The 10993-nt window shown below is 36.8% G+C and overlaps 2 protein-coding genes across 2 annotated transcripts; one reads left to right on the forward strand and one right to left on the reverse strand.

Moving 5' to 3' along the window:
- Window positions 1–910: 910 nt before the first annotated feature.
- LOC110802014 (phosphoenolpyruvate carboxylase kinase 1) lies at window positions 911–3075 on the reverse strand. Its single transcript, XM_022007441.2, has 2 exons — window positions 2152–3075; window positions 911–1343 (listed from the first exon to the last, which is right to left on the reverse strand). The coding sequence occupies exons 1-2, from the start codon at window positions 2942–2944 to the stop codon at window positions 1270–1272; spliced, it is 867 nt and encodes a 288-aa protein (XP_021863133.1). The 5' UTR covers window positions 2945–3075; the 3' UTR covers window positions 911–1269.
- Window positions 3076–5488: 2413 nt separating this feature from the next.
- Window positions 5489–6405, forward strand: LOC130469466 (kxDL motif-containing protein LO9-177-like). The gene is given in 4 exon segments (XM_056838801.1): window positions 5489–5686; window positions 5688–5888; window positions 5984–6090; window positions 6396–6405. Coding segments are annotated over 4 exon segments (516 nt in total).
- The last annotated feature ends 4588 nt before the right edge of the window (window positions 6406–10993 follow it).

Raw genomic sequence — 10993 nt, forward strand, 5'->3', positions numbered from 1 at the left:
TCGTGCCGGATCGGGTCGAGCTTCGGGTCGACCCGGCCCACAGCTATATTTAGATACCACAACTCAAGGAGTCAAGGCTTTACCAACTAAATAAGTTGGCATTCACACAAACTTGTTATTGATCCGACAAAAATCAAATCACTTATTATTCGAATAACCTGAATTGAGGTGATCCTAACTAAAGCCTCTCGTGGATATCCATTTAATCATCCACCTTTGGGTTTTAAAGCCTTGAGTTCAATGTTTACCGCGAGACATAATCAAGACTCCTCAAATCCTTCCCAAATACAGATTGTAATCCCTCTTGTGGCTCTCACAGAAATCATCTCTAATTCTCTCCAGTTCCTATCATAATCCTATCTACGATTCTTATAAATTTATAATAATCCATTATTATTATTATTTTTTTAATCCTTTTCGCATTCACAAAGTCATGTGAAACAACATAGTGTTGGGCCCAAATCGGTTTCTCTACTTTGGACCCATTTGCCTCCTTTATGATCGAATGAGGCCCGCAGCCCAAGAGGCAAAGAAGGGATTCTAAACTACCAACAGGCCCAGCTTTCAAGCGGATAGCTGGGCTTAATGATTAATATTAAGTTTTGTCTACAGTAAATCACAGATTTTAAATTCCTCATTCCTATTTATAATTTGTAGGGTTCTTGTAGCTTATTTGCATTGGAATAAACCGTGAGAATCAAACTTTGTTTGTGGAATTAGCCTCTACCAACCCATTAATTTCAAAATGGCGATTATATTGGTGTGATGAGATGATCATTAACATTGTAATTTTGAGGTTTACAAATTGTCTAATACCAAGTACAAACTTTGCTCTTATCGTACTCTTAAATCAGGTTAGAAAACTCAATTTATCAAAATCAAGAGCGAGACAATCAACAAGATATACAAGTATAAGAAAGCAAAGTATTTGACATTAGTAATATGTACAATATATTCCGATGTGAACTGCTGAATTGCTCATGCTTTTAAGCCTTTCACAGAACACACACTAAAGAACAAACCCGAGAAAAAGCCACACAATTAGTTAAAGGAAAACGGGGCTTACGATCCTCGAACCTTCATTCATACTACTCCTTACTATATTATATACTAACTAATACTCCACCATCACCACACCTTACTTCATTTACATTACTTCCACACAAAGCCAAAAACAGAAAATAATACTCTTATTACTTGGCTTTGTTAGTTTGTTACTATCATATTCATTCCGTACTGTATTTACAACTCAAATGTTTCTTCGATCTTCTAATTATAAAGATTCAGGTCACTGTCGTAGGTTGCCCCCTCCACTTGCGGACTTTCCGTGAACCAAGGGTGTCCTACAACGCATATTCAAATGACCCACATTAGTAAATTATGCATTCAGGAATATTTAATACGATAACTGTACGAGTTTTACATCTTTAATTAAGCACAACAAGTACTACAAACTCGGCTATTTTAAAGAGAATTTTACATGTTTTTGTTCCAAAATGTAAAGGAAAGAATCCGCACATAAGAAGTTAAAAAATCAAGAGTTCGAGAAACCGCTCTAATACGAACATCTTAATTTAGTGTACTAATAGAGTTATTTATGTAATTATATTAATGGGCTCCAGGTATAAATTTAAACAACAATATCTCCACAAATCCATACAAGTTTATGATGCAGTACAGTCAAAGAGAAGAATATTCATGTACTATTCGTACTTTTTTGTTCTTTCTCAAACCATTTTTTTGTTAACTAAAAAAATAGAAAAAACAGGGGAAGGAAAAAAAACAGAGGAAATTGTATGAGTTTTAAATTAAATTTAAATCTACAAAAAGAATTCAGATTAAATCAATCAAGCCCACCCCGTGAAACAGGAAATAGAAATTAATCCATTAGAAAAGAAATAAAGCATTTAATCAAATTTAGTACAAAAATAATTCAATGCATGCAATCCCGTCAAATATTTTGAAGATGCATTTGTTTCGATATTTTAGATTTTTTTTATTCGAAATAAATTGAATGTAATACCGTCAAAAAGAATCTAAAAAAACTAATGAATAAACCCATAATTATTTTTACAGAAACAGAGGCAAGAACAAATTAACCGAAATTCAACAAAATTAGGTGAAGAAAAGGCCATGCAATAATGTACTTACGGAGAGCTTCTTGAGCGGAGAGTCTTCTGGAAACGTCTTTACAGATCATCTTTCTCAAAAGATCTTTAACAGAAGGTGAGAAATTCCCAAAAACCCTGAAAGGAAACCTCAAATTACCCTTCAATACTTTATCAAAAATCTCTTCCACTCTCTCTCCACAAAACGGCGGAAACCCTGCAAGAGTAATATATAAAACGACACCCGCACTCCAAACATCCACCTTCTCACAGTACTCCTTCCCTTCTAGAATCTCCGGCGCCACGTAATACGGCGTCCCCACAACCTCACTCATTGTCGCTCCACCTTCGTTAACAAACCCAGCCGACCCGAAATCGCACAATTTGACCCGTTTATTAACCGGATCGAACATGATATTATCCGGCTTGATATCGCGGTGAACGACGCCGTTTTGATGGCAATGTAGGACAGCCTGAAGGAGAGAGAATCCAATGGACTTAGATTCAGGCTCGGGGATACGGTGGCGGAGAGAAACGACGTCGTATAAAGAAGGAAAAGGGGAGTAATCGAGAACGAGATGGAGGTGAGAGGGGGTATCATAGGTAGAGTGAAGGCGTGTAACGTATGATGATGAGGTGGAGGAGAGAGAAAGAAGAAGGAGAGCTTTGGGTTCGTCGATGAGGGATTGTTTATCGGTTGCATCGCCGGAAACTAACGATTTGTCGACTGATTTCACGGCGAAGATTTCTCCAGTTGATCGGGATTTACACTTGAAAACGACGCCGAATCGTCCTCTTCCGATCTCCTCGATGACGTCGTAGTCTCTTGTGAACATTGTTAATGGAGGAGGAGAGAGAAAGTGAGTGCAGTTGGAAGAGAGAGAGAGAGAGAGAGAGAGAGAGAGAGAGAGAGAGAGAGAGGGTGGGCCGTGGGGGAGTGTTAATGAGAGTGTTTGAACGAGGGTGAATATTGAGGAGGGATTTAGGAATATTCGGATTTATTTAAAGGAGTGGAAGGAGGGCAAATGGTTTGATCCAACGGTGGATAAGGGTATCCTAACTGAAATTTTGGACTTGTGTGGAATTTTGGGGGTATTTTATATTGGGATGGTTGTTGGGGTGTAGAATTAGGACGTCTCTACTATGAGTATCGACTAGAGAGTGTCCGTACACTTTCGGTCTTCTTTTGGTAAACAAGGCGAAAGTGACCTGGTTTTAATTGACCTATCTAAATAATTTTAGATACAACATTAAGAATTAAACTAACGATTTTATTTGAATTTTATATTATATTTTAACTTATTAAATTGGAAATAAGATAAAATTAGGTGCGTGTATTATACCATCATAAGAAGGTGTGTTACATTAGGAAGCTAGATTTGGAGAAGGATAAATGATGATTATTATTGCAATTATAAAATTTAAAGTCATGGAGTAATTGGAGCCCTATTGGTATTATTTTAAGGTAGTGTAGTCACTTAGGGAACGATGTGTTATAAGATGGATTTACGATCATGTTTAGAAATCGTATATTTTTATATGGAAATATATTAAAGTTTGACTCACAAACTAACATGACAAATAATATGTTTTTGCAAAATTCAAGAGCATCGAGAATGGTGCTCTTGTCAACATGTACGAGGTCGACACATGACACACATGCGTTATGTTAATTCGTTTTATGGTGCACTTGTCAGTCTTTGGGTACATGATACTTTGGACGTTCCATGATGGTGGTTAGGAACTCACTTCCCTTGATTTTTATATTAGGGCGCGCCCATTGTTTTGATCTTCATACTTACTGTGGTATGTAGTAATGTTACAAACTACAAATCTACAATACTACCATGAGTAATTAGGCATGATCCCATGCTCATCTTACAACCTTTAAAAGTGAGGAGTTGATTTATACTATTCATTCAATAGTGTAGTGACAGAACTGCCCTCTACTTCCTTCACAATTTCGTTTCTGCCCTCCTCAATGTTGAACCCTAATCTCGCGTTTCACTCTCCCTCAGTCCCTTGCCTCTCTTTCCTTGCCTCTCTCCATGAGTCCCTGATATTCAGATCTTTTCTCTCTCTCCTCATTCTTCTTCCTTTTTCATAATTCACTCCATGAACTACCACACCATTCTCACTCCTAACTATCAATTTCTAATCGAAATTTACAAAGTGGATGAACTTCTGAAGATTTTTGCAAATTAGGGTTTCAAAGTAAGGATGATCCGGGACTATGGATTTCGTTTCTTACCTCTCCTTCTCCAGCTCATAACTCGCGCTCATCAGGTTGACAAGGTCTCTCTACTCACTATCAATTCGTCCTATTTCTCCTCGTACGGTTTTCACCATTTTCTTCGATCTCTCTTCTCTGCAACAACAAGATGATTGTGATTCAAAAGATGGTGCTAAGCTTCTTGACTTGGTTCGCAAGGTAATTTTTCTCTCTTTTAATTTATTTTTTGTGTAAGAAATGGTTGGTAATTAGGGTTTTGTTGGTAATTAGTTTGAATTGTGTAGGTTAGGTTAATTTAATTTGGAGTGATTTTGTTGGTTTGTTTGATTAGGTACATACGGGTATACTCTGTTTGGAATAGTATCTATATCCGTCTTTAGTTTAGTGTAATCTGGAAAAAGTATCTCTGTTTTTGCAAGGGTAAAGTAGTGTGCTTTAACCTTCCTATCCAAACATTTTTATTGGTGTTGGTTTTAGAGGTCTTGGGGTAATATAAAAGTTGATCTGGGATTGAGCTATTTGAGCAAGTAGTTCAGAGTTCAGACTTCAGCCTATACATCAGAAGATGGTTAATGGCTCACTGTTCTGTTGTTAAAGGATCGTTTACTGTCATTTGATTATGGTACTGTATTTTTGTTTGACGATAGAGAAGATTGATCGAGTGTTGGGAATAATTCTTTGCTCCATCAGTTGATTACTATTGCATCATCTAAGTTCCCCAGGGGGTTGCATTGTGTAATCCTTTTCTCTATCTTATTGATTTGCATTGCATCATTTAAACCTTTTCCAAGGGGTTGTAATATGTGTTACAGTGTTTTTCATAATCAAGGTAGAAACGAAAAGTATAAAGCAATCAAGCAAAAATGAAGCTGACCACTGTGTTGTTTTCTTATTTGAACCAAATTTCTTACTGTTAGATTGATATTATTTGCTAGCGTCAGATTATCTACTAGGCACCAGTTTGGAAACACTGAAATAATGGCAATTCAACATAGAAGCTCCATACTCTTATCAAATATTGTGCTCCTAGGAGGCCAGAAACAACGATGCTTGACTTTTACGATTTTGTCTCTGATTTTATGTTTAATCACATATTAGTGTTATGCTGTAAGAATTTATTACAGCTTGCTTGTTGTTTCCTTTTGAAATGACGTATACTGACTATATCTTGTGCCTCTATTTACATATGAAAGTATCGGAGAGGACATCGATAAGGGCTGCATCTAAGGAGGTTTCTCATGAAGTGAAAACTCTGATGGATACAGAGGCTATAGATTCATTCAAGCAAACACAACACCTGCTATTAGGAAGGTTGCAAGATAGCAATGCAGTGCTTTCACATTTTGATCAATGAATACTTAGACAATTGCTAAGCAGATGTCATGACTGAGTTTTCAAAAAATACACGTCTTTTGAAATCAATGAAGAGTGACCTTGACTACATATTTCTCAAGTTGAGAAACATCAAGTCCAAGATTTTCGCCACTTATCCTGATGCGTTTCCAAATGAATCCTTGGAAGTTGTTGACACCAGACCAGACCTTGAGGTACCTGTGTATGATATGAGTTCGCAAGATCATGCAAGTCCGACAGAATCCCATCAACCAACATCTGTATAATAATACATCTTTCTGAAAATCAGTTCGAGTTTGTACTTTTAAACCTTGTTGAGCAAGAAACTGAGAACAGGCTTGTTCACCGTGGAAATATATATTGCTCAGTTCATCATGGCATCAATGACCACACTCGGTAAGCCATTTATTTTAAAAGTATTCCTTTTAAGTCTGAAACTATTCCTTTTGAGTCTGATATTGCTGTACAAAATAAAGGGCTTATCTATTTTAATCGGACTATTTTCCTACATGGTATACATATAGTATCTAGCTTCTTAGCATTTGGAAATGTGACACATCCCCTGTACTTATTCTATATTAATTGATAGGTGAGGGGTTATTCTTACTGTGTGAGAATAACTTCGATAAAATTTAATTGGATTAGCATTGTTTGAATGTTGAGCTTTTTTGACATAGATGTGGTGTCTCTATTATCTGCAGTTGGATGTAGTTTTGAGATTCTACACCATATATGCATTCGCGCTTTAATAATTTATTTGGTTCATTTATTTGCAACTGCGTCAAATATCTGATGCCAATGTATTGCTTCATATGGTGGTTATTGTTGTGGTCCAGCTGGTCTAGCTTAGGCAGCAGAATCGGCTAAACTTGGATTAAAAGTTGGCTTCTTGGTTAAATATCTAACTTAGAGCTCTATGCCGCTTATTAATGCTCTTTTCCCAAAACAAAGTAGGAAAGAAAGAAATTACAGGCATAACCACTACTACAAAAGTTGTATAAACCAACACAGGTTTTAACAACACCCTTAAATGGAACCGTGGTAATAACTACTCCCCCACTTTTTGGCTCCCTCCAACTCCTCAGTTGTCTTCCTGTCCAAAAAAATATAACTCCCAGATCTTGAAATCCCTCAAACGTCCTAATTACACACACGAAACTTCAGTTTTCACTTCAGTGTTTGGTAACTCGGAAAGCTTTGATCCACAATGGTTTCCAAAAATTTCAGTTACAAAAAGGCCTTCTCCATAAACCTGGATTTGATAGTCAATTGTCTTGTCAAGGTTAGAATCTTCTTTAACATCAGGCTTCACTTTGCTTGAAATTCACCGTAGAATCTTAGGGGATGGATAATTAACGAATTGAATCTCTTTTTAGCGTGGATGGTCAAACCAGAAGAAACTACAAATTGGGATTTGAGAGGGATTGGGACTGTATTTGGTTTAAGTAGATTAACATGCGTTAAGATTTAAGCAGGTTTTTTTAATATTAATATAGAGTCGTTGTATTTGTTTTAAGTATATTAAGGTTCAAGTGCGCTAGACTATAATCAATCAAGTGGGTTGGAATTATATTTACTGGGACTTTGGAGACCATTACACTAACCATTTGGCATAGATTAGTACAATTTATCATGTAGGAAATGGGGCATAGTTCATGCGATATTCATTTTCTTCACTTTTTAGATCAATTTTTCTCTTCGTATTAAGTTTCTCTCCAATTTCTGTATTTTTAGAACCTAATTGAGTATCTTTTTAGCTACATCAATTTCTTTGGTGTCATTAGTAATAAAAGCTTGTTCTCCTTTCTAACAAAAAATTTGAGTCCGACACTTCAACCCATACCCAAATCGAACACCTGTATACGAGTCCGAGCATCCTAGGAAGAAATGTAAGAGATCAAGAGTCCCATATTCAGTAATGTTCTGCAGGAACAGACTCCAATGGGCTTCCTGCCAACTATCACTTTTCAGTTTTCACATCTCAAAACCAAACCCAATTGGTGCCGAGATGGATACACCTGCTGCAACTTTGCTTTCAAAGCTACAGTCATTAGGTTATATACAAAAGACAGTCCTCGTGTCATCTCTACCCACAAAGTTCTAACCAGCACATCCACCCTGATCTAAAAAAGAGCAACAAAATAAATCTGCCTGTGACCGCGTGAGAGTTCCTCCGGCCTCCGCCACTCCTTGCTGGTCCCAAGCATGAACAAACTTTCATTTAAGAGTTATGTATGTGACAACCAGAGAAAACAGTCACATCCATGAGCAAGCAGTCACAACCAGAGCAAAATCCCTTGTATTTGACCATTGGACTGACTGCAGAAACCAAATTAATGTCACAGTGATTGTCAACCCTGTCCCCAGTTTTCCTACATTGCCCATGCCCTTCTCTTCCATTATCTCCACCATTTCCACTCATTTTACCGGTTCCAATTTTCAGGATAATCTATGAAGAGTTAGAACAACTAAGTAATGGTGGAGATGTGGAGTAGCCACCCTGCTGTAGTGGGGCTACTCCACTTACAGAGAATAGGTGGTAAGATGTTCTAACGTACAACATGGTGGAGATCAATTGATTGATGGAGATACAATAGGGCTTAGACTAGAACAACATTATGGTGTTATAAGTTAGGGTGTGAATAGGGAAGAGAGATAAAAATGGGTTGTGGAATTAATTTAAAATGATGCACTACACATAGAAGTAATAAAAGCCTGTTCTTTCTAACAAATAAAGTGGGGGGATGAACCTAATTGTGTTTCACTATTCATCCAATAGTGAAGTATCTGAAATTCCCTTCAATTTCTTCCAATTTATTGTTTTTGCCCTCTTTCTCAGATGTGGGCACGTCTTTGCATCTTGCTCCTCCACGTTGCTTCAGCCTTAGACCCTCTCTTTACGTTCAGCCCTGACCTAGGTCTTTCTTCCTCTTCCTTTTGCTTTCTCGAGCTTCCCGTTCTATTTCCTCCTGCTTCTCTTCTTGGTATAATCTCATCCCCCATCTCCTACTGATGATTCTCTGCCTTTGAATGGTATGCTCTTCAGATCTGAAATTGTTATCATTTTCAAATGTTTTAGAAGATTTACCAGTTTTTTCTTCGATATATTTGTTTAATTTGGTTTTGATTAAAGTGTTAATCTGAATTATGGTTTTTCTTCCTCTCGAGGTCTCTCTTTCTCTCTCCTCTTTTTGTTCTTCGTAATTGTAGTTGTTTTTCTCATTTCCGGAAATTTCTTGATGTTTCAAGGTAATGTTGTGTTTGCAATCTGATTGTGGATCTGTTGAGCTTGAATTTGATCTCGATTGCATTTTATAGGGTTTCTATTTCTAGATCTTTTGATTGGTTGATACGGCAGTGAAAGAAACGGAGCTTCAAGTTGCTTGAAGTTCAGTAGGATAAATTACGCGAATAAACCCTCGCTCCCCCAAGCCAAGGTTTCTCTCCTTGACTCTCTCCCTTTCTTCTTTAATTTGCAGATTACCTTTTTTAGGGTTTATGATATCAATTTTGAAGCTAGGGTTTTGTTTGATTGGGTATTTGAGTTGGCATAGAAAAACATTTTCGAATTTAATAATGTACATGTGTGTAATTGGCGATGTAAGCACTCTAATTGACAGAATTAGACAATTATCCATTGAAGAAAATTGAAGAATTATGTTGTTGAAATATGCAGAAATTGATTGAAGCATATCTTAAGCAACAGAAAATGCTACAGGAGATGGCAATGCATGTTCCTTCTCACACAACCGTGAAATCTATGTTCTTCAGTACCTGACTTCAATTACCATTGAGTCAATACTTTACTTTAATATCCCTTCCCTCCACCAACTAACGACAGATGAAGAAATTCCTGCAAATTTGAGTAACTTTGTAGTCTTCATTCAGAAGAATATAGTTGATTTATTTGCTTAAAACTTTCGCTTTATCACAGTGAGAAGGCTATTGTCTCTTCAAAGAGCTTAATGAATTATTTTGTGATTTCCAAAGCTTGTGTTGCCTCAAATAATATGTTTTATTTTAACTTTTGACCCTGACAATGTTATGTTTGTGCATCAGCTTCCTGAACTGCACCAGTTGATGATTTAGGCTGCTGAAATATTGAATGTTGAGGCTCCTAATTTGTACATTCGCCAGAGCCCAACACCAAATGCATATAGTTTAGCCATCAACGGTAAAAGACCATTTGTTGTTTTCCACACAAGTCTTATTGAGCTTTTGTCTCGAAAGTTGCAGACCGGTATCAATACCATATTATCCTTTCTTCTCTTGCCTCATTTCCCCTCAGTTAGCTCAATAGAAGTGTTTGGGTGTTGTTATTGACTTATTGTGGTATGGCTAATGAGTAAGAGACATCCTTCAGTTTAAATTTACAGGTATCTTTCCTGACATCTTCGTCTGAAAATGTCAACAAGCTGTCATGGCCCACGAGTTGGGTCATCTGAAATGCGACCATTGATTGTGGCTGACATATGCAAATATCGTTGCTCTTGGGGCACATACAATACCTGGCAAGTTTTACTTTGCATTTCTACATGGATATACATACATAAGACAATTTGCTTAGTTTCTTACTTAATAAGGATAGATATCAAATATATAAGACAATTTACTTAGTTTCTGTCTTAATAAGGATAGATATCAAATACATAAGACAATTTACTTAGTTTCTGACTTAATAGGATAGATATCAAATACATAAGACAATTTACTTAGTTTTTGACTTAATAAGGATAGATATCAAAATAGGATGGCTTGTCTTACATGCATACGTGTGGTATTTTTCCCTGTTTGGTCTCATATGCTTCGATTGTACATTGTGGTAACATTTTCCAGCGTATCATATTGTCATAGAATGATTGGAATATGGACTTGTAAGAATTATGGCCTTCTGTCCCGTATATGTAAAACCTGGAAGAGTGAACTATCAACTGATATACTACGAGCTTAATCTTGCGTGAGTGTACCTTTGGTATTTACCATGATGTTATCGGCTTCTTAGCTTCACGGTACATTCTCTGGACTAAATGATTCAGTTCCCTTCTGTCGTAGTGTCATGTACCTTACACTGCGTTTCTGCAGGACTGAGAAAAGTTTGACTTCAGAACATCTGAGGGAAATTTCAGAAAGAATTGAAACAGATGGTTTCGATACATTTTTCCCTCTTTTGACATGAACAAAGCCCACAAACATGTTTCCCACAAACATCTGAATACATCAATCAGTAGAAGCTACTTGTAACCGGTGTCATTTTGTATATTTTTAAACCTTCTAAAAGCACATTTTTACGTATTTACTA

Source organism: Spinacia oleracea, chromosome 3 (assembly GCF_020520425.1).
Source record: "Spinacia oleracea cultivar Varoflay chromosome 3, BTI_SOV_V1, whole genome shotgun sequence".
Taxonomy (NCBI): domain Eukaryota; kingdom Viridiplantae; phylum Streptophyta; class Magnoliopsida; order Caryophyllales; family Amaranthaceae; genus Spinacia; species Spinacia oleracea.

What these genes read in the sequence shown, in the direction of transcription:
- LOC110802014 (XM_022007441.2), bottom strand. Translation starts at nt 2,944, where the DNA reads ATGTTCACAAGAGACTACGACGTCATCGAGGAGATCGGAAGAGGACGA. An exon ending in CTCCGCTCAAGAAGCTCTCC is followed by an intron (nt 1,344 to 2,151) that starts GTAAGTACATTA and finishes TATGCGTTGTAG; the next exon opens with GACACCCTTGGTTCACGGAA.